The sequence below is a fragment of the Haliotis cracherodii genome, unplaced genomic scaffold (assembly GCF_022045235.1).
Source record: "Haliotis cracherodii isolate W230 unplaced genomic scaffold, xgHalCrac1.p SCAF_34, whole genome shotgun sequence".
In the NCBI taxonomy this organism is placed as follows: domain Eukaryota; kingdom Metazoa; phylum Mollusca; class Gastropoda; order Lepetellida; family Haliotidae; genus Haliotis; species Haliotis cracherodii.
This window is the reverse complement of record NW_027266291.1, coordinates 1,874,294-1,901,471: the sequence shown is the minus strand read 5'-3', so window position 1 is coordinate 1,901,471 and position 27,178 is coordinate 1,874,294. Positions and strand designations below refer to the sequence as shown.

The 27,178-nt window shown below is 41.2% G+C and overlaps 1 protein-coding gene and 1 pseudogene across 5 annotated transcripts in view; both read right to left on the bottom strand.

Annotated features, from left to right (window-relative positions):
• Positions 1 to 27,178, bottom strand: part of LOC139477662 (vinculin-like) — a 191,608-nt gene that overhangs the window by 107,139 nt on the left and 57,291 nt on the right. For all 5 annotated transcript variants that reach the window (XM_071260038.1, XM_071260039.1, XM_071260041.1 and 2 more), the window contains exons 7-13: positions 17,707 to 17,779; positions 17,300 to 17,448; positions 15,991 to 16,183; positions 14,483 to 14,628; positions 13,598 to 13,690; positions 13,302 to 13,371; positions 1,675 to 1,826 (exon numbers count right to left, since the gene is read on the bottom strand). In XM_071260038.1, the coding sequence (XP_071116139.1) occupies positions 1,675 to 1,826; positions 13,302 to 13,371; positions 13,598 to 13,690; positions 14,483 to 14,628; positions 15,991 to 16,183; positions 17,300 to 17,448; positions 17,707 to 17,779 (876 nt within the window). The remainder of the gene's footprint in view (positions 1 to 1,674; positions 1,827 to 13,301; positions 13,372 to 13,597; positions 13,691 to 14,482; positions 14,629 to 15,990; positions 16,184 to 17,299; positions 17,449 to 17,706; positions 17,780 to 27,178) is intronic.
• Positions 19,180 to 25,415, bottom strand: LOC139477705 (uncharacterized; annotated as a pseudogene).

The window sequence follows — 27,178 nt, the reverse complement described above, 5'->3', positions numbered from 1 at the left end:
AAAGTCAATCTGAGATATAGAGATCTCGTCAAGTTTTCTAACAGTCCTCTAGGGGTCCAAGAATACACCAACTTAACTGAAATCTGGCCCCAATGTACACAATGTCCTGTATGGACCGGAATTCTTGACCTGATTTGATGAACACGAAATCCTTGGTAGAACAGCAGCTGTGTTAAGAAGATCGTATTCTGTTTGAGCTGCTGCTTGTCGAGATCGGCAGAGAGGAAATCGTCGATCTAATTGTGCAATCTCACAAGAAGATGAGTGAAGCCGATCAGATGTGTTGCTATTGATACACCGATTGGGAGAAAAATAAATTTGTATCTCTTTCCATTGATGGCAAAACAGAGAGGATGCATGATGGATGGGGAGATGAAGATAAGCATCCTGTAAGTCTAAGCTGAATAACCAGTCCGGCCTGAGACCGGTTCTGAGCTCTTTGATGGATTCCATCTGGAACTAGGGTAGACATACTGATAAGTCTTCAGGTCGATAATCATACGCATCTATGACATGTTCTTTTTGGGCACTAGGAATACTGAAAAATAGTATCTTGAAAACTTAATTGTATTTTTTTGGTGCCAGAGAAGTGGAATAGTGCCATTCCATGGATTGACGTTTTGACTCGGGATCATAATGGTAGACCCATGTTTCAACACCTGTTACTACTGGTAATCTCTTTTTCCTCAATTAGCTCTAAATTTTCTCTGGCAATGTCAGTTCTTTTCTCCTTAAAATCAGAATCTAGAAACTTTGGAACTCAAATGAGCAGATATCTTATTCATCTTTAAATGTTCATGAATAATAGTTTCAATGGATTCATAGCTTAGACCTGTGTCTTCCTCAAGTACAGTAATGGTAATACATCTATCTGACAATATAGTTTTTCTTTCTCCTTGATTGAATCTTCATTGATGGAATTTGAGGGATGTCCAGACATAGGGTCATCATCAAGGCTTGTTATCCCAGCCTTAAACATAGCTGCCCCATGTTTAACAGTGGAATAGCTAGGGCTCCTATATCCATACACTTGTGACATGCGGTCATGGATTTCTTGGGTTGTACTTTTCTCTAAAGTAAAAAACTTGACGACTGCTCTGTATTCATTCTCTTCCATTTCTGTGTCAATTTGGACCCCTTTCATGTTCAACTGGCTGTCACTAATTTACAAACGGCCTCAACAGACCAAATACACTTGCAATGAAATACTCAAACAATGTTCTACACTGACTAGTTCATTTTGTTATGTAGTTGAAAGTTAGTCAGGCTTAGAACTTTTTTACCAGCCCCGTACCTAAATTTCGATTAGTCGGCTGATGTTTTAGGACTATTAATTAGAAACCTTTCGCCAATGTCATGAAATATGGGTCGTACCAAATTCAGTGGGGAGGTCAAATATCAGAATCATATAAAGAATTAATCAAAATTAATATTATGAAATAAGTCAGCAAATGAAAGAAATGTTTTTTGAGTGTTCTCCTTTAATGGTGTATGACATGCTGGTGTCCTTAGCTTGTCTCCACTGAAGTTGGACAAGACAGAATTGTGTATGGAGGTGAAGCCTGTTCCTGCCCCAACTACCTTGTGGTGGGGTTCATGAATTAAGTACATGTTATGTTAATGGTATCAGGTTTCCTTGTGAAAGGCAGTAGTTTGGAAACAATGGTTTATCACCTGAGCTGAGGAATCAAATATGGACTGGACTGTCTTCTTGCTTCGGCAGCCTCCTGCTGTAGCCACCATGTTAGCTGTATCAGCCAATTTTGTAGAGTGAGAAGAAAAATTCCGTGTCTTGTCATTGAAGTTTACTTCTCTTCCTGGAGTTCCTACAACAACAAAACAGATGTATGTGGTGAGAGCATAGGATTAACATACATTTTCTAAATAGAAAGGCCCAGCTGCTGAAATAGTGCCACAGCAATGTAGCTCACCTGGACATGTTGTCAACAGTTTAAAACATCAACATGACAGCCACTAAACAAAAGTAGCTGTCAGAATTGCATCCAAATATTGTCTGCATTAATACTGACAAAAGTATGAACAAACTAAATTTCCACAATGTTTTTATATATTCAAACACTACTGCAATCTGCAATAGTAAAATTTACCCTGAGCTTTTTATAAACCCAAGGAAAATATTTTTTGTAAGGGACTGGTAATTTATCATATGGGTGGTGGGCCGATGGGATTGGTCTGTATCATATTTTGCTGACAACCCACCAACCACCCCCCCCCCCCCCTTTTGTGTAACATTTTCTCATGGTTCACCCCCATCCAACATCAACACTTGAGTGTGCACATCAAGCCTCTTCTGAATGTCTACGCTTCAGGGTGACAAGAGAAATAAGATATCATTTCCAGGGGAAAATATTAATATAGCATAATGATAATTGAAAAAAAAATAAAATGCATTCATCATATCATTAAAATGTCCAAATAATTAAATTGTCCGGAGTTATCAAACATTGGCATAAATATAAAGCCTCAACATGCAATTAGTCTGACTTGCAAAGCTCTTAAAATGAATTCATGCCCATGCAATGCATCCTATTAAGGGAGGGTCTTAATGTAAATTGACTTGCTGTGTCAATTCTTCAAAGGCTCTTATAAGACAAATCATACACTAACATGGAGTGTGAACGGCACAACTATTGTTGCCCGTAGGTTGTCTCGGTAGCACTGTTCAGTGACCCTTCTATGGACAATATGCAGTGGCGTTCTGGTAGTCATAGTAATCCCACCCTATATCATTACGGACCTTCTCCCAGATCTGTCTTGTTGCCTTATGTTCACTGATGTTGGAATGGTGTTCGATGGGAGGCCTCCAACCACATCTACACATATCCAGAAAGTCCAGACTGAATCTGGAAAACATCCGAAAACACTTGGTGTCTAGCTCGAATGTCTCGATTTGTTAATGGTGTTACAGCAAGTGGTTGCTGAGCATACAGATTACATGCATGAGAAAAGGTTCTGATCATCTGGTCAGGAGCTTGAACTCTGGTTGCTTGGCGTAAGTGAACTGCGATTTTACTAGCTGTTAGGGCTCAGATTTCCTGGTTTCTTAATAATTGATCCTGAACTTGTGTTGTTGAATCTTTAAGTTTTGAGAAGCAGATTTCATGATTATTTTTTGCCAATATTGAAATTCCAATGTTGATGTCTTCAACAGACTTGTACGTTACTAGTGAAAAACATCCACACAAAATTCCAGCAAAATCCATAAAGCCATTTTAGAGAAGAAATGTAAAATGTTTATTGACCCATAAGGTCTATGACATAAGGTCCCAGGTGAGCTGATAAAAACCGATAAGGTGTTTGCATTACATGCAAAAACAGGATCAGCTGTAACCTCACCTGTTTCTGAATGCCATAAAACTTTCCCAGCAGAAGCATCAGATACATATCAGGAACCAATTTGACTTGTCCAAATCAAGTGACATCTGACATCACTAATATCTACACATATTCATGTTTGATCCCTTGTGTTGTCAAATGCAGTACAACTTAGTCCTTTGTCTCTGGCATATAGTTTGTAGCCTAGCTTGAGTTTAATGGCATCACTTTTGACTTGCCTAATGCATTAGAACTTGGAAACAGAAAGTCTGATGCCTCTTGCTACCTAAAACACGTCAGAAGCATTTCTGGCTTGACATCACTTCCAGTGTTAGGAACAGTAATATGCAGTTGAATGAGATCACTTGGGAAAATAATTGCCAAACACTTTACGACTTTAAAACAAAAAGTGCAATGCCTGTAGCTACATTAATAAGAAAGTTGCATGCACTTCCGGTTTAATAACTGCACTTCCGGTTTAATAACTGCACTTCCAGTTTGGGAAAATGCAAGTCTGATGCAAGTCCTCCTTAAAACAGGATGCCTGAAGCTACCTTAATAAGAAAATTACATGCACTTCCACTATAATGACTTTCAGTCTCAATTTCAGCTGATCACATGCTTGATTACTTCTAGTTGAAAATAATGTCCCAAGGTGGAATTCAATGTAACAACAGAAAAATAGCATATGCCTCCTCACTGAAAGTAGGTCAGGCTGATGTGAAAAGTATTCAAATGTTTTTACCACTTCCATTTGATTTTTATTCCCCTAAAGTATGCTCAATCGGTTACCCCATTGATCAAATTAAGCCATTCATTTATGATTTAAACAAGGTTAGATTACTACAATTACCGTAATACTTGACTTATATGGTAACATACCTTCTCCAATACATCTGGTAACACTTCACTCCCCTAGTGTTAATACTCACAATAACCAAAGAATAGTTATCATTGCTATTATTCTAAGAATACTACCTCTTTACTACAATACTGTACTACTACTACTGGCATTAATCCTGTAATTTAGCTGTAATCACTCTAAAAAATATAAAAGATTTCAACAGAGGTCCTCTTCCCTGTCAACAATCCATATACAGTTGTGCAGGGGGAAACAGTATCCTGCTTCCTATGAGTCTTGTGCATGTGCAAGGTAGGAAACCTTAAACAATCTAGATGCAGATAATTTGGAAGGTCGACGTGATTACTTCTGATTTTAGAGAGGTAGTATTTGTACAATTATTAACAATGATAATTATCATTTGATAATTCCTGTGAATATCCAGCATATACCAGCAGGACTTGTGGTTTTTGAAATCTAGTAATCTTTTGACATTTATCCCTGTGTCGCAACAATAGCCATGCAGGCCAACCAAGTACGCCAGGGCATGTCACTCAATTGTCACACAGGTCACTAGAAAATTGCATGCCCATATTCAGTAGAGGCGTGTCAATTACAAATTTTTTATAAGAGTGAGAACACATTCCAACTGCTAGAATCAAAGTTGTTTGGATAGGAATATTGTACAGTACATTGGTTCCTTCAGAATTGATCAATGAATCTGTGTTTGAATATTTAAAAGTTTTCATTAATTAATAACTCCTTGAAAAACTCTGAGGACAACCTGCTGATCATTTTGAGATTTTTAGAACTTTGAGTTGGTTGCAAACGTAAACAAACCGCTGGGTCATGTGAATTCCACATTCAATCAAGTAATTGAGGTAAGTTCAAGAAAATTTGCAAATTATATGTCCGCTTTGATCTTAACCTCTATATGTTTGAAAATGATATTTTTTTATAATAATGTGTATTTTATTATCAGGAATAAATGTGCGAAATATTGGTTCATTCGTCCCATCTTTAATGAAGCCTCAACTGTGAAATCACCCCCCTCCTTATAGCCCCTTATGCATAAACTAATCCAGCAGGCTGGGGTATGAAGTGTGAAAACAACTCAGCAGGCTAAATGTTAACAGTCGTCTGTGAGTATCCAATAAATCCAAACGTTTGTCAAAAGGCGATGAAACAAAGATCAGGTAAACACTGTAACTAAATCACCTTAAAAGGACTAATCCATAAGATGTCAGAGACATTAGCCAACACATCATGGCCTTCCACTGTACTAACTTTATATTTGCATCCCAATCCCACTTCTGACTTTTTTCACAAGGATGGAGACTGCTGGGAGACTACAGCTTTATTGCTGCCAGATAAAACATGAGTACTCAAATTGGACATAGAAGCCAATCAGGCTGACCCACAGTTTTACAGTGGTACCAACTGGTTCTTGGCTGCAAATCTCAGAGAACTCTGATAGACATGGAGATCCAATCCTCTGTGTGAGCGATTCCAGAAAAATCTAGCGCATATATATCGAACACTCTAGGTGCTGTGAGTGGTTCTTCAGTGAGAAGTGGAAACACTCTGGGAAAAAAGTCCCTGCTAGGCCAAACAGGAGCTATGAGAATACCTACACAATCCGTGTCCTCCAGCTTCCGCTAGACCATGGAGGGAACACATAGGCAAACGCCCCCCTCCAGTTCATGTATAATATGTCCACATGCCGGGCTTGTGGAACGGAAACTGGACTGACATACACTGGGCGCAAATGACAAATATATCCACTTGAGGATCAACGTTATCCTCTTGAATATCTCTGGTTTGAGAGACCATTCTGTTGCCACAACTCTGTTCCTCCAGGGAAGACTGTCTTGAAGACTTGAATTTCCTGGGAATATGACAGCCGATCAGATCTTTGATTTGGTTCTCCCTTGTCTCTGGTGGTGTTATCTGTAGCCACCAGATTCAAAGATTGGGTCAAAAGATCCATCTCATGAGAATTGCTAACTCCCCTGAACTGTCAACCCATCCATGCGTCAGACCGTTACATTCTCTAGGAAATTCCATCAATTCAGATCCATCATCAGGTTTGTCAGAAACTGGACTAGGGCATCCAATTTAGGTGATCTTGCAGAATTCATCCATGCTTGGAGAGATCACCATTATTTACAGCAAATACTATCATATTACTACTACCGACACCTTGAAAAGAACCTTAATTGTCACAGGATGGATACATACATACATTGTAAATGTCAAACTTGACTCTGAAAAAGTCATATTTGTTGTTGTTTGACTATAATATGTCAACATATGCAACGAAGACCACAGGAGGCCTCAAATGGTTACACATCGAACTGTTCAATACATCTGGCTATGTACCAAAGTGCTATGCTTATTCATACTTTAAATATATACAGCAAAAAGCAAAAGCTAAAACAAGAAGTATATTAGAACATTATTCAAGTCTAAAATAATCTACAAATTCTGTAGTTACTTTCTCCGGTACAAGAAAAAGTGACCAGTAGAAACACAAGAGTTGAGTCATGTCTTCCTTCTCCTGGATATCATCCAGCACTTGAAACATCTGAAGATGGCATGTGAGGCCCTTGAGGTGCACTGTCAATGGAGGGAGCTGAGAGAACTGAAGATAGTAGCCTTGAATAATGACTCTCAGAGTCAACTGGTCAGATCTCTTCTCATCCCAGTTGACAACTGATTTCAGCAACAATTTCCTGTGAGCTTCAATAGCCTGAGCAATCTGCTGTTGCAGTCTCCTTTGCTGAGTCCTTGAGTTGACAAAGGTAATGCTTCGGTAATTCTTCGGGCATGCCTAGTGACTACACTCCTCCCATCTGCTTGTTCATGAGGTCAGACAGCATAGCCTTGATTTGAGGCATCAAATCACCTGTCTGAGCCAACTGCAATGGATGAGACTCAATCATCAAGATGTCCCCATCCTCTGGCAAAAGGAGGAAGTAACCTTATTCATGGATGCCACAACAGGAGAGGTTTTGCAAAGTTTGTTGCTCTCTTCTAGATCACCAGAGAGAATGCTGCAGATTACGTCAAACCATTTTGACTTTATCAATCAGGTGACCGCAAACCTCACCATAATCTATCTGTATTTATCTTTGATTCCTAGTGCCGTCAAATAAAGTACAAAAAAGGACTTCTGGTTTAATGACAAAACTTCTGTTTGGAAACACATGTCAACAGAAATAGCCAGAATATTCCAGAGGGATAAGGCACCATCTGCCTCTAGTAACTCCCTGTGTAGATGACAGCAATCCAATACTGTCATATGAGTTCTTGTATATTCCCGGATCTCTCTTTGAGGACTTGAAATTGGGTATTATGATTATATCAGTCAATATGAGATACAATCACCTTAAATGCCCTATTATTTGCTGATAACCATGAAATGATGTCTTTAGTTCTATTCTAACTCATCATTTATCTCAGATTATGAGAGTGACGTCACTTCCGGTTTATCAACTTCCGGTTATGATGTCACTTCCGGTTCTAAATGACATCAGTTCCTCTTTTTGACTGGTTTTGATGTCATTTATAGAACCTTTGCCGTCATTTATGACGTCACTTCCATTCTATATTCCTTCCGATTGTGACGTCACTTCCAGTAGATCTGTTTATCAGCTGTTCATATACAGGTAGCAATTGAATTCCTTACGTACCAGACTAGTAAATCAAGGTAAAAGGTGTACTCACCTTCTCTAGCTGCTGATGTTAGATCCTCCACACACACACACACACACACACACACACCTTTTTCCTCATGGAAGGAGGAAAAAATAAGGACATATAATCGCTTGGGCCGCAACAATAGGTTCCAACGAATGAATCATTGTCAAGTGTGGCTGGATGTCTTGTAAATAAAAACTAGTGAAAGTATTGTATGACGCCCATTGGCATCCCGGTACAACTTGTTCAATGGACACGGATGACCAGGATGCCAGACTCATTGCCAAACCCCGGATTTCGTGGGCAGAGTTGAACCCATTGTAGGAGGAGTAACTTGTGCCTGCCGATAACTTGTTGCTATGGTAGTCTTTAGCCATCCAGCAACCGTTGCTTTAGTGATGTCTTTTTCCGAGTGGGTCTTGCATGAGATGAAAAGACGTCTTTGACATCAGCGATGTGGATCAGTGGTTATCAGGTAGAACTTGAGAGCTCGTATATGACAAAGGAGGCGATCAGGATGATCCACTGTAGGTGCCAAGGTGGGAATAGTTTTATGTCCTAGACCCAATGGACAAATAAGCCTGGACTGATTCTTGGCTATAAAGTCCGGACCACAAGGTGAATGGAGGTCCAGTTGGGATCGTGAGAGAGACTGGAATAGTCCAGAGCGTGGAGTTGGTTAGTAGAGCAGACAGGATGGCTAATAAATTCCATATAGTGAAGATCATGGGAATATGAACATCCTCTCGCATGAGTCTGTGTAGGTGCCAAAGTGGGAATAGTTTTATGTCCGTGACCCAATGGACCAGTAGCCGTGGACTGATTCTTGGCTATAAAGTCTTGTAGGGACCGCAAGGTGATGGAGGTCCAGTGAGTGAAACTGGAATAGTCGAGCGTGGAGTTCAGGTACTCTAGCTGCGGTAGCCATAGCTAGTAAAAATGCTGCTTTACAGGATTTTTGGAGTATTGTAGCGTTTCCAAGAGGTTCTTATGGAATGGCTAGGAGAGCAGACAGGACAACAGATAAATTCCATTTTTGGAAGATCCTGGGAATGCGAATTTCCTCCCGGCTCGCATCATCTGTACCAGATTGGTTCCAATCATCAATCCATCGAGCTGGAGTACGGAATGGAGGGCAGATCTATATCCTTCAATAGTTCCATGTCCTAAGTTATTATCCTGTCGTATATGTAAAAGGAAATTCGCAACCATGGGTATGTCCACTGTGACATATTTAGACCACATCTGTGTCTCCACTGGACAAATTTGTCCCATCTGTTGTCATAAAGTTGGGTGGATGACAATCTCCATGATCTTGTGACAGCAGTGGAGGCTGCTTGAGAGAACCTGGAAGCCTGCATTCTCTGCGAGATACTTTCCAGGCGGTGAGATGGAGGCTGGGAAGATTGGAGTAAAATAGGCCTGACCTGGGCTGACACAAAAGATCTTCGCGAAGTGGAAGAGGGAGTGGCTCGTCCATCAGGAGCGATAGTAGTCTGGGACACCATGTGTGTGCAATCTGTCACTTCCAACTTCTGTATGACCTCGTCTAGGAGAGACCATGGAGGCAATGCGTAGGTGAATAGGCCTGTCCAATCCATGGATAGTGCATCCATCTGGAGAGCTCTCAGATCTGGAACCGGGCTGACGTAAACCGAAAGTTGATGGTTGAGACAGGTCCAGGTGTGGGATGTCCAAAATGGAGATTATCCAGGTAAAGACATCAGTTGAGGAGTCCACTCCATGTGTACGATCCTCCCTCTCCAGGATAAGCTGTCCGCTAGTATGCTCGGTTTGCTTGGTCTCGCTTCCTTCCGGCAGCTGAATGAGTTGGCCAAGGCAAATAGCGGAGTAGTTTCCATGAACGGGACTTTGTTCTGCCCTGTTTCTGAATGAAGGCCACCACTGTCGTGTTGTCTGTGGCAATCATGAAGTATGACTTGATAAGACGATCTTTCCAAGTCTGGAGAGCATAATAGATTGCTTTCATCTCTGCAATTTATGTGTTTCTGTCTCGGTCCATAAACTCTGTATTTGTGAGCTCCCCAACCTGAGTGCAAAAGCATTTGTGAACAGGTGGTGTTCGGGAGCTGGTAGGGTGAGCGGATTCCTCGACATGACATGACTCTCTTTGAGACCACAAGATCAGATCTTGATGCAGGTGGAGAGGTATGAGTACCTGTGTATCCAGGATCTGAGATCGTAGGGAATTAATCCTATTCTGCAGCGGGCGTAATTGTAATCTGCCTCTGCTGTAGAGAGGTCAGCCTTCCCATGGGAGACATCCACCATCTGATCTATCTGGTAGGTTGGTCTTGTGCTAAGTTGATCATGGTGATGTACTTGTTAAACCGGTCTTCCGGTTGGCAAAGATATCCTGTGTATTAGAAGAAATCTGGCCCCTATGTAGACTATGTCTTGTACCAGACAAATCTCTGACTTGGTCGGATGGATGAGGAATCCGAGATAAGACATGAGTTTTGTGAGGAATGTCACTTCCTGAAGCAGCTTGGTGTGTTCCTGATTGTCAGCCATGAAATCGTCTAGATATCCATGAAGTCATACCATGTGTAAATGGGCGAAGTTGATGACTGGAGCCGTTATTCTGTTGAATAGCCAAGGGGCTATTGATATGCCGAACAGTAAAACCCGGAATTCGTAACGATGGTCATTTACTGCGAAACTGAGGTACCTGCGTAACATGCGATGGATTGGCACATGGTCGAGGCTGATGACCCAATCTCCTGTTCCAAGTAGTTTCCTAAACCGATTCCATCTGAAATCTTGGAGGCTGGACCAAGTACTTCTTGTTGAGTGTTTTGAGATCGATGATCATTTTCATTTCTGTGGAGATCTTTTTCGTTGTGCTTGAGAAAATGTAGCTTGTACCCATGATGGATAACGTCTAAAATCCAGTGGTCGGTCGTAATGTGCATGCAAACCATGTGCCTTGACTGCAAAGTTGATGATAGATACTTGGAATCTCTCTGTTGTGTCCTGTCTGACTTCATCCAAAATCGTTCCCAGCTTGTTGTTAAAGAGTGTTGATGATGTGACTGGCTATGACACAACTGTCTGTTTAGCATGCTTGGAAACAGCCCTTGATCTGACTTGGAACAGGAGTTGTTGTCGCTGAATCCATAGGAGCTGGGAGGCAGTCCATACTTGTGTAGATAACATGTCCTCCTGCATGCGGACGATCGCATCTAGCAGACACTTGGTCCATTCGGATGGCCATGGGTGTTTCTGCTGGAACATCATCAAAAGACTTTGGTAGAGGTGTCGAATTCCTGCGATGAACCAGTTCAGATAAATACCAATGTCCATGGAATACTTGTTGACCGTAGATAAATCCTTGACTCGGCTCGCCGGGAGCCGGGAGAGTGAGTTTGGTGTTAGGAGTCTTAGCCAGTTTGCTGAACTCGTCATCCAGGGGCTGTGTCTCTGGGAACGGTGATGCATGAGTCTGATATGATTTCTTCCTCATAGTCGGGAGGGGAAGCCCTTCATCTTGATGGAGCTTCTGCATCATATCATCCATGTAATAAAGGATCCTGCTGGTACAGCTTGACCACGGTAGAGTACGGTGGACATGAGATGTCAACGAATTGGTTGACGCGCTGGCTGATGGTCAGGTCTAACGGGATCTGGTCAGGTCTAACGGGATCCGGATGGCTGACCTGGTGACGTGAAGTCTGAGCTCGCTCCTCATGCCTTCCGAACTCGGTCCTCATGCCATCCGTGCATGAACCGTTGGCTTGTCTAGCCACTCCCGGGGAGCCTGTGCGGGAGTCACGTGGTGACCGGCTTGCTCTAGTAACGGTAGCAGAAGTTTCAGATCAGCCCATCCAGTCAGTGCAGTCTGTGCGCGAGCTGTACGGTATCTTCGGCAGCTTGGCTGGTTGGCTCTGAGGGGGTAAGGCGTGTTTGCCACTACCCTGGTGATCGTCATGAAGTCGTGATCTGGGCGTGCTGGACTTTGTTGCTGATGACTTAGGCACTGTCAACTGCTTAACCCTGTGTGGCCTCTTGGCAGGGGAAGACTTCTGCACCTGCAACTTCTTCAGTTTATCGACTTCTGAAGTGATGGCTGCTAGAGGGGTGTTTATAACTCTTCCATTGAGGCCTGCTGTAAAGCGAAAAACTTCTCCTGAGCGCTGATCTGGAAACCCGAGGTTGGATCTGGTTGGGGTGTCAAAGGGGTTAATGGAGGGGCAGTCTGTAAATAATCGAGTCTGGACCAGACAATCCAGTGATTGATATCATGAGCATCAATCCATGCAAGTGAGATACGATGACATGGATCAACCAAGTCAGCAAGCCTGACCACCCGATCCTGTTACGATGAGCATGGGTTGCTGAAGACTGATTCTAACCCGCATCTTCATAGGTTCTTGAAAGTGAATTCGACCCTCAAGATCAAATGCAAGTATTTCAAGAGCTACCCAGCACACAAACCAAATATGATGTCTCTCCATGGAATTCAATGTACGAGGGCTGGATGAAAAGTTCTAAGCCTAACTGTGAAAGACCCGTACCAAGTCGATGGTTTTCATTTATTTCTCCACATAGTACCCTTCCAGGTTTACACACTTTTGCCAGTGATGCTGCAAGGCCTGGATGCCGGTCAAGAAGAAATTTTCGTCAGCCACCCTAAAAAAGTCATTCACAGCGGATCATTACAAGGAAAATGGCGACCGGCTAGTTCCTTTTTCATTTTGGGAAACAGGTGGAAGTCTGACGGGGCCAAATCGGGTGGAAGGGGCATCATCCCCTAAAGTGGAGACCATGTCAGCATGTATCTGTGTTGGAGTTCGCCCTTTCAGTTGCAGGTACTTGATGACTGCCCTATAGCCAGTTTTGTCCATTTCTGGTGATTTCAATGGGTAGGTTCTAAGGATCGTCTGGTACAAAGACAATAATAACACTACAGTTGCAGTTCTTATGTCTATGATTCATTAAATGATTGTATTTGTTGGTGGCAAAAGTTTGTTTCAATCCGATTGAGATATTCCACTTAGAACTTTTCAGCCAGCCCTCGTACAATGAAAAGAGGGCATATGCTACTCATTGAAAGTAGATAACTGTGTTCAGCAGGAGTGGATCCAGGATATTTTAAAGTGTCGGTGGTTCACATTTATAATTTTGTCTTTTAGTTGGGGCACATGTAAACACTTTTTCTGTACAATTTGATGCTATTCATATGTGATTTTCAAAAGGGATGGGGGAGGTTGAATCCCTTCAAGATCATCAATTGTGATACATAAGTATTCAAATAATATAAAAACTACATGTATAAGGCTATGGAAATATCTGCAGAAAAAGACAGTTCAATGAAGACAGCACTTTACAAACACCCTTTAATGTGACCTTGATCTCGTGTAGATGACGTTGGGGCTGTTTAATTACCATAATAACTTACCTAGTGGTACCACAGCAGCCTCTGACAACTGCTTGAGAGGAGTGGAAATGTCAATAAAATCTTCAGCAACCTGAAAAATATTATTTCATTTTGTCAATCTCTGTAGTTGTGGGTGATTAGATTAAGTAACAAAGTCCTGCCATTATTCCATGGAGAAAAATTTAATGTAACATGCCAAAATGGAATTCAAAACAGGGCAACAAGACATCATAATTAAACAGCTTGTCTTCACACTTTGGTTCCATATAGCACATGAAATGTTCTTGAGGTCTGTAACGTGTGTAACAAAATCTTACCTGGCTGACCAGGACATCTTGTATTTTCACTTTGAGGGAAGCCAGCTTTTCAGAAAGATTCCTTGCCACAGCCTTTGCTTGTGGTGTATTTCCCTTAAAAAACAACAAGACTGTGGCAGTTAGGAGTTGTGCATGTCATTAGTCTTTGAAATTCTTAATGTTCGAATAGGTGAATATCAATAAATGCACTGAAATAAAGACATACCTTTCCATTTTTAGGAATATACAATTTTATGCAAGAAAATGTTTTAATCTTTAGTTGAATGAGGTGCAAAGTGAGACATGCATAGTATTAATCATGATCAACTAGAGGTGTTATACAAGCAAAACAGTTGTAGCCCCTTTACTGACATTTCCTTAAAGCTTCAAAAAAATTAAAACTACCATATTACTGCTATGTAATGGAACAGTACAGTTCCCCTAGTTTTGTGAAACATTTCTGCATTTGCAGCACTATTGCCGCTTTTGCAATTAAAGTTCACAATACTGGTACACTATAGCACCACTACAGAAATTCTAATATTGATGTATTGAAAAAAATTATAGTAACAAACACCCACACCAAATTTAGCTGAAACCATCAATTCATTGCGAATTGGTCGAAAATGTAAAACCTTTATGGACGACAGGCCAGATATATCTGAATCATGGCAAGAAAGAGGTTTATCAATATGGTGTACTTCAGGGGCCATATTGACCCTCGGACTTGTACCTCTGAACAAATTGAGGTGTTGTCATTGGTGGGAACATGCACCTGAAGATTCAGCTGCATTGGTCCAGAGGTTTCTTAGGGAATTATGATCTCACACGACTACAACAGTGAAGTAAATTGTTTCGGATAAATTCTAAACTAGACAAAAGGGTGAGATGAAAAAGAGAATTCACCTGTCCCTTTCTACACAAGTCCGACAGTTGATTAGTAAGGATCTCTGTCTCATCACACAGACGCAGTAATTCCTGTCGCTGAGGTCCCGAACAGCACTGGGCTACCCGACGACCTTCACTCACTACCATCCTGGTTGCCTCTTCACCTAAAAAATGCAGATTTCAAATCTGAAGTGAACAAGAAATAAACAGTGCATATTGCTATGGGACAGTGTTAATGTTACATATACATGATTACTTGTAACAATTTCAGATCCATAGGCCTTGAAATTTAAATGAAATGTCCAAAAAGCAGTAACACAGCAGTAAAAGATCAAAGGTCACAGATCGATAAATCAAAATATATTCTTCAAAAAAAGAAACTTGACATAGATGTAAAACCACTTTTTGCCAAATATCTAAAATAATTACATTAAATGAGAACCAAATAAGTCAAACAGAAAGATGATGTGTCTATAATTCGCGAAAAAACACATGCAAAGCACATAAACGTAGCGTTTGGGGATCAATGGTACAGCTTCATCCAAACGCTTCATTTAGGCATGCAGGCCCCCCTGCTGAATGGGTATAAAAATCCACATCAATGGCTGTTCATACAGTCCTTATAACGGCAGTAGAGCCGGTGACAGAATGCCAAGACTGAATGCAGCTCAACGGACCAACGCCATTGGGAGATTACAAGCTGGAGAAACTCAGCAAGAAGTGGCCAGGCACTTTGGCATATTCAGACAGACAATCTCCGCACTGTTGACCCTATACAACAACACCAACAGAGTTGACGACAGACCAAGGTCAGGAAGACCAAGGGTGACAACCCAAGCACAAGATCGATACATCCAGGTGCGACACCTCCGAATCCCTTGGAGTGGGCAAGAATACAAATACAAATTTTACCTTATCCTGATTCATACTAATTGCTTATCTCATCTAAAAAGTAGTGGAAACTCCTGTGCTGTGCTCCCAAGAACAGAAAAAAACCGATCTCACCAAAACGCCACACCAAACAATCCAGTGATTGACACCATAAGCATCATCTACGTAATTGGTATACAATCACATGCATTAATCAGCGAGCCTGACAACCGATCTCGTTAGTTTCCTATTACGACAAGCATGGGTGCTGAAGACCTATTCTACCCTGGATCTTCATGGGTCTGGGTCTGTGCAAAAGCCTCAAAGCCATGTGTGTTGAGAAGTTGCTCAGTCGTCATCAGTGTGATATGCTGATCAAACAGCAGTCAGTGTGGGATTGTGAGATGACAAGCTGATCAAACAGCGGTCAGTGTGGGATTGTGAGATGACAAGCTGATCAAAGAGCGGTCAGTGTGGGATTGTGAGATGACAAGCTGATCAAACAGCGGTCAGTGTGGGATTGTGAAATGACAAGCTTATTAAACAGCGGTCAGGAGGGTGTCCCTGGACAACTGGATGTTGTATTCTGCCTGTGTTATGAATCAATAACATCAACAGCTTAAAGGTCTTTTCATTGCACATAACGGAACACATACCAAGTCCACTGTCACTGATTCCAGGATTAGCTAACCACTGGCGTGCTTGTTCCACCTTCCCCTCAACAGTTGGCGCAGGTTTGCGGATGCCACTTCTTTCTGTATTCATAATGCCATTGTGAGTCATCTGCTGAAGTTCCTTGAGCTTGCTCTGAATTTCCTTAGCTAAACTGATGGCCTGAGGACTGTTTCCCTGTTAAGACATAACAAAAACAAATGTGTTAAATATATAAAGTAAACGTTCTTTTCAAACATATGTATTACAAAAACTTTGCATGTCAAATGGAGGAAGGGGATAATTCAACTTCAAAAACAATCCAGAAACTATGCTACCGTGATAATACATAGAGCCCATGATAATATAGAGCCTGTGATGATATAGAGTCAGACTACATACACTTTATGACTAATTGTTTACACACACATTTCTTCAAGCCAAGACCCCAAGGATGACCTTTGCCCTCGACAAGACTGGTCATAAAGGAGATATACATGGTATGTCCCTGGATGTCCAAAGTGTGTTGACAGAGGCAGTCAAATTCAGATATTAAAAGCATCCACATTTACATGGAGCTGCTTAATTATACTGTTAAACTCTATCAATGTGTGAATGGCCATGTCATATGACAAGCATAGAAGTAAGTGAGTGAGTTGGGTTTAACACTTTGAACAGTATTTCAGTTACATTATGGCATGTCAGGGGTGGTATGGTGATGCCACAGTAAAGACTTCCGTGATGTATGTCTTAGACATTGATGAAACCCACAAGAACAGGTATGGTGCTGACGAGCCTAGCAACAATCACAGTGAACTGTGTATTCAAACCCACAATCACAGTTTCTGGCCTAAGTGAAGAAATTCAACACAGCAAATTGCAGCACTTCAGACAACAAGGATGGAACAAAGCGCTCATGCATAATTTATCATTGAAAATTGTTTCGTATTATCATGAATTAACATCAATTGTTTAAAGTTTGGCAATAAGGTTTCTGTTGGCCTTGACCTTCATTGGTCGTTAGAAATGGATCAAAATATAACATCATCACAGGAATCAGGTGTACAAAGTGTCATCAGATTCCAATCTGATATACTAAAACAATGGTCAGCTTTTTTTATGCCTCATACTTTCTGAGTGACCTTTACCTTCAATATTATCCAATCATGTGTTAAGATTCCCCAGGGTATATAAAGAAACATCGGGTATTCAGTGTAACACCTATCATAGACATGTGAAAAACAACTACAGCGACAGAGCTCAAATTTGAGCAAAACATATAACAGGGTTCTGCTAAATAAGAATGTCAACTACCTTGCCCTGCTGGCGTAGTTCAGACAAGGCATTGGACATTGACTCAATATCACTAATTTTTCTCTGAATGGCTTCTCTCTCTGCAGGATTAGTGCATCTGTCAGCAATCCTTTTTGAATCTTCAAGTATTTGTCTCAAAGCTTTGTCTCCTGAAATAAAGAGCATCATGTGTTTATACGCCTGAACCCAATATTGCCTGTAACAACACACATACTATGATACATATCTTAAGCATAGTGTCCCTTTAATTGCTAACAACAAGTACCATCCTTTAATGTCCTTTGGTTTGAGGAGATCAGGTGATCGAACCACCTACCTTTATCTATATGAGTTATCAATGAAATCCATTGTAAAATTCATAAGCAAATTGAAACTTTTCATGGTGACATCCACTGACTCATTCACACCTGCACTTCCAATCAGAGCTGTTGGATCTTGAAGCCAGTCGGTTGCCTGCTGCAATTTTCCCTCAATTGCGTTCTGAAAATAGATCAGAGTTAACATAAATAGAGCCATGCACAATAGCTCACCTGGATAAGTAGTTAACAGTTTAAATTGACCGCAAACAGCCTCTTATGAAAACTGCTGTCAGCTTTGCTTATCAAATATTTTCAAAAGTGGTTACAAACATGAAACAAGTATCAAATTTTTCACATGTTTCAAGATCTGCAAGAATTAATGTACTGTTGTAGAAACCTGTTGCAATACACAACAGTTAAATTTGTTGCAATACACAACAGTTAAATAATAACTTGTCAATAAACAATAACAAACAACCAGTATTTTCGGTTTCCTTGTCATGCACTGTAGCTCACCTATAATGTCAACAGAGACAACCACCAAAACAGGTGTCTGTCAGCATTGCTGCTCAAATATGACTTTAAACAAGTCATAGTATATGGCATTTATGATATTTGTTTTGAAATTGAAAATCAGTTCCAAACCTCTTGAAAATATAATGTCAATGCCAGGGAATAATCAGTCTAGATTATCTGCTGTAACAGATTCAGGTGTCATCATTGGTGGGAACATGCTATATATGAGTGAGTGAGTGAGTGAGTATGGTTTTACGCCGCTTTTAGCAATATTCCAGCAATATCACGGCGGGGTACACCAGAAATGGGCTTCACACATTGTACCCATGTCGGGAATCGAACCGGGGTCTTCGGGGTGACGAGCGAACGCTTTAACCACTAGGCTACCCGACCGCCCCTGCTATATATGAGGGCTGGTCAAAACGTTTTAAGTTTATAATGACAATTCAACACAAAACTTATAACAATGATTTAATACCGGAGACACATTCAATATAATACAACCTAACAAAGTTTGGCGTAAGGGGATTCTCACTGCAAATTACAGTAAACAATGGTTATAGTGAACTCAAAGGGACCATTAATTTTGGTTCATTATAACCGTAGTTCATTATAAGCATATATACAGCATAACTACAGCAAATTTTAGGGACAAAAAAGTAAGTTTGTTATATCTGTCGGTTTGTTATAAGAGTGTTCGTTATAACCATAGTTTACTGTATACACATGTGACTAGAAAAGCTATTGGTACATGTACATGACTGAGCATCAGTCAGGCCCAGCTAGGGATTGATTCACCTTGCACAACTGACAACCTTCCCAAGCATTGGGTATAAACACAGGAGAATCGACTACATGTACCTGACTTGTGTGTACCTGACTGAGCATCGGTCAGGCCCAAGCTGTTGGGATCAATTGTCGAGAGTGATACATAGAATACAATGGTTTCGACAATTAACTACACATCTATCATTCTACACTACAGATAGAATGCATTAGATGCTAAATACCATGGTGGTCAAGCCTGACCTGTGTTTTGACAACAGGCATCCAAAGCATCCCATCCTAATGATTGCAGGGGTAAATAGTATCATGCTGAGGAGCTTCCATGGCCCTCCTACGATGAATAAATTCCTGTAGACAATGGACCGGACAATAAGATGTTGTAGCTCGGCAGATATGTAACAATATAAGGCCAAGATGTTCACTTCCTAAAGAAAGCATGACAATTTGTACATAGAGGTTATAGAGTATGCAGAATCCGATTTTAATGGGATCCACGCTGGCAAACCAATGGTTCCTACTCAAAATTGAGAAATTCAAGATGGCCGCCATCCGTATTAAATATTTTGATATATGGCCATAACTTTGGATCTATTTGAAATAGAAACATGATCTTGGTTGCAAATTATAGGTTTTCGGGGCCAAGGAATGCAATGAAATAGTTTAAAATACTGTAAAGTGCATCCAGAACAAGATCAAAGATGGCCGCCATCCATGTAACAACATGTGTAAATGACAAATATGCCTTTTTGAAGGGTAAATGATTTTAATTAAAACTCCATCCAAACATTAATTTATAAATCTCTTTTCATTTATTTTTCAGGAAAATCATATCCATAGTACACCTGGTGAATGCATGCATAAGCATTAATTTAATGATGTGCTTAATTTGCAGAATTTGAAACTTTTGATATGGATTTCTGATAAATATTGAAACAAACTTAACGAATGTTACGATTCCTTTCAGGAATCGAGATTTTAACAGGGTTCATAAGACTGTAGAATGAGCGTTGAAGACTTGTCCAATACAACCAAGCTATATGGAGCGATGGCGACCAAGAAAATAAAACTTGACAGTACTTCTGCCCATCACCCAGTATTTACCCAAACAGACTGGACGCTGTGTGCCCTGTGCCAGAAAGGTTCAACTGAACCCCTGAGAGACCCGTCCCAATGCAAGAATGTAAATCAGTCCAAAGGCTATGAATTGTTAGCTGAGCACATCCAGGAGCTACACTTGCATGGTGCCCTGCCGATGAACATACAGTTGTCACGTTTGGATGACAGTCAAGGTATCGCTGCAACCCTCTTTCAACATAATGCAAGATGGCACAAAAATTGCTACACGAGGTTTCACCAAGATAAAGTTGAGCGTGCTCGCAAGAAGGTTGCCAAACTAGAGGATCCTAAAGCAGAGACTTCTCCACTCAAAGGTAGACTGCGTTGTGCGTTTCCTGGAACCTACTGCCAAGCTAAAGAAAATCTCTGCTTCTTTTGCGATGAAAAAGTGGAGGATGATTATCATACAGCAGCCACACCACGAATGGACATAAATGTTCAGAAGAGGGCAACTGCGCTTCGTGATACCCGACTACTAGCAAAGCTGTCCTCTGGAGACATGACTGCAATAGATGCCATATACCACAAACAGTGTTTGACTGACTACAGCAATAGACATCGCGCACACATCAGGAAAGTGGAATCAAGGAAAATTCAGATCTAGCCCCTGATGCTCTAGCATTCGCAGAATTGGTGTCCTACGTTGAAGAGACTCGTCAGGTGGATGAGCATACAGAACACATATTCAAGCTGTCAAGCCTCGTACGACTCTACAGATCACAACTTGAACAACTTGGCAGCGATATGTCAGGGCGCACAAACTCAACTCGTCTGAAGGAGAAGCTTCTCACACGAATTCCTGACTTGGAAGCAAATAAAAGCAAGTATGAGGTCATGCTCACATTTAAGAACTAGAAAGTGTTTTTACTCGTAAAAACATATGTCTCCCCCAACTCCCCTAACCCCCATTCATTCGTTTACTTCACGTTAAACCCCATCTCTTCATTCCCACCCTCCATTACTAAATAACAGAGACAAAAACAGAACTCCTAGAAATTTCAAACAACTAATGGGCACCACTTGAGTGCTGGGTTAATGTGTATACAAAGTTTCGCGAAAAAATATTAAACGGTTTCTGAGTTATGGTCAGGAAACAAAGTTTACCCCCATTCAGAGCCTATGTTCAACTTATCTCCATGGAAACGAGTAAAAATAAAAATGTTAAAAATCTCTAAATAGCAAAAGGCACCACTTCAGTGCTGGGTTAATGTGTATACAAAGTTTCGCGAAAAAATATTAAACGGTTTCTGAGTTATGGTCAGGAAACAAAGCTTACCCCCATTCAGAGCCTATGTTCAACTTATCTCCATGGAAACGAGTAAAAATAAAAATGTTAAAAATCTCTAAATAGCAAAAGGCACCACTTCAGTGCTGGGTTAATGTGTATACAAAGTTTCGCGAAAAAATATTAAACGGTTTCTGAGTTATGGTCAGGAAACAAAGCTTACCCCCATTCAGAGCCTATGTTCAACTTATCTCCATGGAAACGAGTAAAAATAAAAATGTCAAAAATCTCTAAATAGGAAAAGGCACCACTTCAGTGCTGGGTTAATGTGTATACAAAGTTTCGCGAAAAAATATTAAACGGTTTCTGAGTTATGGTCAGGAAACAAAGCTTACCCCCATTCAGAGCCTATGTTCAACTTATCTCCATGGAAACGAGAAAAAATAAAAATGTCAAAAATCTCTAAATAGCAAAAGGCACCACTTCAGTGCTGGGTTAATGTGTATACAAAGTTTCGCGAAAAAATATTAAACGGTTTCCGAGTTATGGTCCGGAAACCAAGCTTACCCCCATTCAGAGTCTATGTTCAACTTATCTCCATGGAAACGAGAAAAAATAAAAATGTCAAAAATCTCTTAATAGCAAAAGGCACCACTTCAGTGCTGGGTTAATGTGTATACAAAGTTTCGCGAAAAAATATTAAACGGTTTCTGAGTTATGGTCCGGAAACGGTGGGAACGCCGACGCCGACGGGAACCGTGCCAAAAACAATATGTCTCCCTCCATTCTGGGGGAGACATAATGATGTCGGAAATACCTTGTTGGAGGCCAAGAAGCAGGACCCTGAGAGTGATGCTGTTGCACTCATGAGAGCTGCAAACATAATCAGGAAGGAGATCTTTCAGAAATGCTACAAATTCACGGGATCATTGATAGACGAGCAGTATGAGGATAATCAAATTTCCCAAATTGCGTTGGTTCAGGTGATTCTTGGAGGTACAAACATCCAAAACCAGATGAAAAACAATCATGTTGTGAAAACAGCAACTATATCAATAGCTGAGTTGCTCACATTCAACACTCTGAAAGGTAGCAGGAAAGAAGCCACTGCTTCACAGACTCCACACAACCTGGAACGAGAAACCAGACTTCCTTTGTACCTTGGGTTGCTGATCCACAACAAGACCAGAAAGCGTGACTTGATTGACACTCTTTTCGAGAAGGGATTGTCTGTATCGTATGACCAAATACTACAGCTGGCCACAGATGTAGCAAACAGTGCATTGACCTCTTTTGAAGATGGTGGGGCTGTGTGCCCTACAGCGCTGAGAAAAGATCTCTTCACAACAGGCAATCTTGACAACATAGATCACAATCCTTCATCCACTTCAGTACAAACTGCGTTCCATGGAACTGCCATCTCTCTGACACAGCATGTTACGAATGAATGTGCAGGCACAGAGCTCCAGAACAAACCTCTCATCGACAAGGACACACCAAAGACAAAGAAGATCAAGCCAATCATGGAGTCGTACAGTACTGTCCCGCCAGCTGCATTCCAAACCAATAACCCTATACCATGCAAGAAAGAGGGACAAGCGGTCCCACAAACGTCTCCAGTCAACTAAGATGAGCTGCAGCTCTCATGGCACAGGCGGTTGAGAAGCTGTTGAAGAAACCTGAATTGAAATCAGAAGATAACATCTCTTGGTCTGCACATTTTGTAGCTTCACAAGATTCCTGCCCCAGACCACCGGCGATATCTGGGATCATGCCATTATTCCGTGATAACACACATTCTTTGGCAATGGTAAAGCATGGCATGGATGTAATCGCTAAAGCTACAGAACATGTGCATCCTGGACAAGTCCCAATATTGACTGTTGATCAGCCGCTGTATGCCATCGCCAAGAAGATCCAGTGGACCTGGCCAGCTGCCTTATGGCGAAGACAAGTATGTGGTGATGATGGGTGGATTGCATATAGAGATGGCGTTCCTGAAAGTTCTAGGAGATTGGCTAGATGGCAGTGGAGGGTTGGTTGTACTGACGACTGCGAACGTTACCACCGATGGTAGGGCTGATGCTCTTAGAAAGGGATCATTCAAGGCACGTTCTCAGTGGGCTGCTGCACTGTTTTGTTTACGTAGCCAAGCCTACAGTTCATACAAAGCAGAGGCAGAGGTGAAGCCTGTGATGCCATTCGAATACTGGTGCACACGCATGGAGACGCATCATCCGCAGTTTCGGTATTGGAACAAAACCTTCAAACTTGAGGTTCTCTTCCTCAATTTTAAGCAATCACAGCATGAAGGAAACTTTGAGCTCTACATTGGCACACTTGAAAAAATTGTGCCATGGATGTTTGCCATGGAACACTTCCAATATGCGAGGTGGTTGTCTGTTCACGTGCGAGATCAGATGCAGAGGCAGCTTGTACATGCTGCACTGCTAGATGTTGTATGGGATACCTACATGGCTGACAGTCTGAAAGCGCACACCAGAGAAGGCCAAGGAACAGGAGAAGCTCTTCATGTGTCTGAGAAAACACGACTTCCACACAACTGGAAAAGTTTCTTGCGAGTCGACAGCAACAAGACTAAACTCTTCAGGCTTCTAGCCACAGTTATTGAATCTGAAGCAACAGCAACAGGGAAGATACTGATCACAATCAAGGGTCAGAATGTAACCTCATCCACACCACTAGATGCTTCTGACCTACAGCCATGCTCACACGAAGAGTCAGACTACTGAATGATGCTCCATTGTCTCCATGCATACAAACATGGCATGAAAATGATAATGTTATATGCCACTGGCATGGACGTACTGGTTCTTACCATTGTGACTGCAATCGACATGGAAGATTGTGAACTTTGGTTAGCTTTCAGACATTGTGCCCATTTCTGTAAATTGGACTCAAATTGTTGCCAGAGAGATGGGAAATGATTACTGCAGAGGCTTGCCATTTATGCATGCATTGTCAGGCTGTGACACGGTGTCGTCATTCTGCTCCATCGGTAAGAAGACAGTCTGGGAAGTATGGAAGTCACATCCTCAAATCAACGACATATTTCATCGGTTGTCAGATACGCCAGATACGACGTGAAAGAACGCGAGAGATATGTGGTCCTGCTCTACTCTCGCACATCACAGCTCAAAGAAGTGAATGAAGCTAGGAAGCGACTGTTCTCCATCAACTTTTAAGTTTATAGGTTGCTCGTATAGCAGCATCACGTATTAGCGTCGTCATGCCCACAAAATATTTTCAAAATCTTATAGTTGCAACAACTTTATTCACATGTGCTGATGACAGAAAAAAATAAATGAATAAAAGCTATGTTTTATGGTTCAACTTAATACATTCTATGTTCAATCTCAATTCTGAGTGGGAATCAAGTAACAGTTATGGAGAGATATCGAAATTCGTAAAATGGATGGCAGCCATCTTTGACCGTGTTTAAAACTATTTTATTGCATTCCTAGGCCCCGAAAACCTATGATTTCCCACCAAGATCAAGTTATGGCCATATATCAATATTTGTAATACGGTATTACAAATGGCGGCCATCTTGTATTTCTCAATTTTGAGTGGGAACCATTGGTTTGCCAGCATGAATCCCATTAAAATCGGATTCTGCATACTCCATAATCCCTATGTACAATTTTTCATGCTTTCTTCCAGAAGTGAACATCTATTTGACCTATCTGACGAGCTATTGGAACTGCATGGATGGACAATGTTATACCCCTGCGAAAGGATCTGTCTTAGACATTTTAAGTTTCAAATCAAACGATGTACAATCTGGTTGAAACACAACAGAGCTGAGAGACAAATGAAATTTTGTATCAAAATGGTCACAAGTAAATTCTCCACAACGGAGAAAACCCCAAAAAGTGACTGAACACACAGTCCTCATCAACAAGTCTGTGAAACGTGAAAATAGTCCTTTCTCTAGGGTGATCCAAATCTGCTCTAAAATGTCAACAGTAATTGGTAGTCGCACACTTCGATTAACACCATGTTCTTTCTTGATAGCCTTCATGATTGTTTCTACTCGTAGCAGATTCCTTGAACACCATGGATGATGGCAGTGGGCTACAAACAATAACAATGAATCTTCCGACAATGGAGGTAACACACAGGGCTGCCACACAAACCCGCACATAGCCATGAAATTGAGGGGCTGCGATTATAGGTCTTCCATGAAATTCCAATCGTGTAAGAATGTTCTCCACACATCAAAATCTAGACGACATTGTTTGTTCAAAGGGACCCGATGACGTAGGTGTTTCACAGAGTGGGCCAGTTGTAGGAGGTAACTGATGAATGCCCTACCCACTGGAATGATCAGCATAGCAAAATTTAGATGACCAATAATGCTGAGCAGTAGTTGCTTTGTGACTTTCCTGGCACTTTCTCAGTGGGTAGAAGAGCTTCCATCCTATCAGTGTTGAAAATATTCCCCAGATACTCCAAACATGTGACCGATCCAACCGTTTTATGGGGGGACAAGGGGATATTCAGTTCTGAGAATAAGCATTGTAGTTTGTTCATGGTACTAATGCCTTGTTCTAAGTCCTTATCCACAGTCAAAAAATCATCCAAAGGATGCAATATATTGTAAATGTCATACACATGATTTGCAATCCAACACACTGCTGCAGACAGGCCATCAAACAGTTTTGGAGTGGACCGGCAAGATAATAGATTCTTGCAGACAGTAGTAGGTGGACATGTAATGCCCATGTCAGTTTATCCACGTCAACAGGAGATGGGGTCGCCTGTAGTCACTGTCGGTGCTTTTTGGCAGAGGAAGAGTTCTGGACAGGTGTCGACTTGCCTGCTGGGAATTGAGTCTCTCCTGTGTTATGCCAACATTCCAAAGCAGGGTGCGGCTTCCAACATATAGAGCACAAATGTCTAAATCTACAATTTCCGCAAACACATTTCTCAGTATTAAGGTTGTTGTACAATGGGATACCTTTGTGTATGAGAACTTCCCTTCCCCGGCGATCCATGCCTCTGCGTTCTGTGGTGAATTCTCTGTCCCTAGTTGTGGGAGTATGGTTAAGAGTCTCTCCTGGTTGGTGATGTATGGACTTGGCATCTACCATGTAACAAAACTGCGTTGAATGACCAATGTCATCACACGACTGGCAAAGCAGTGATTCTGCATCCTGTAAACATGGCTCTGTAGATGGCATCACCTCATATGGGCGACTATCGACTGTACTTAGAGGGATCGCTGGACCGTATCTTCGCCGAGGCACCCTGAGATGCGGCCATGATTGTTGTAACCGAACTGTCCGTATCCTCGTACATACTTGCTGCTTCACTGTGCACAGTATCCTGCATGGATATCCTGCTTGACGTTCACTTCTTACATGTTTTAGGAGCCATACTGACTTACGCCTGTGAGAAACTGGAACACTTGATTCATACTATTCGATTGTACGTACGGGAGCAAAATTGCTTGTCATTCTTATGAAACCTTTACAAGTTGGCTGACTTTGAAGTGCTGCTGCACATGCTTGTACTTTGGCATGCTGGGAAGTTGCCTTATCTCAGTTACATAAAATAGCATCACACATGATACATGTATGTATTACTGAAATTTGTCTTACTGTAGATTCTTATAGTAATATTAATACATAACCGGGTGGTTAGTGTTACACTTATCTGGTAATAAACTGCAAGAAGATTATATTCTGCTTATAATGTTGCCTTATGTTTACCTAATAATGAAACCATGGAATATAATTAATGTCGTGCCAATAACAAACACTGTTGGAATTAATCCCAACATAAAAATATACTTGTATGCTACATTTTGAACTTGGAAGATATGAGAAAATAACGACATAGCAGTTTAACTTACCATTATAAACTAACTTAATATACATTGAGCAACAACCTAACAAACAAAACCAAAAA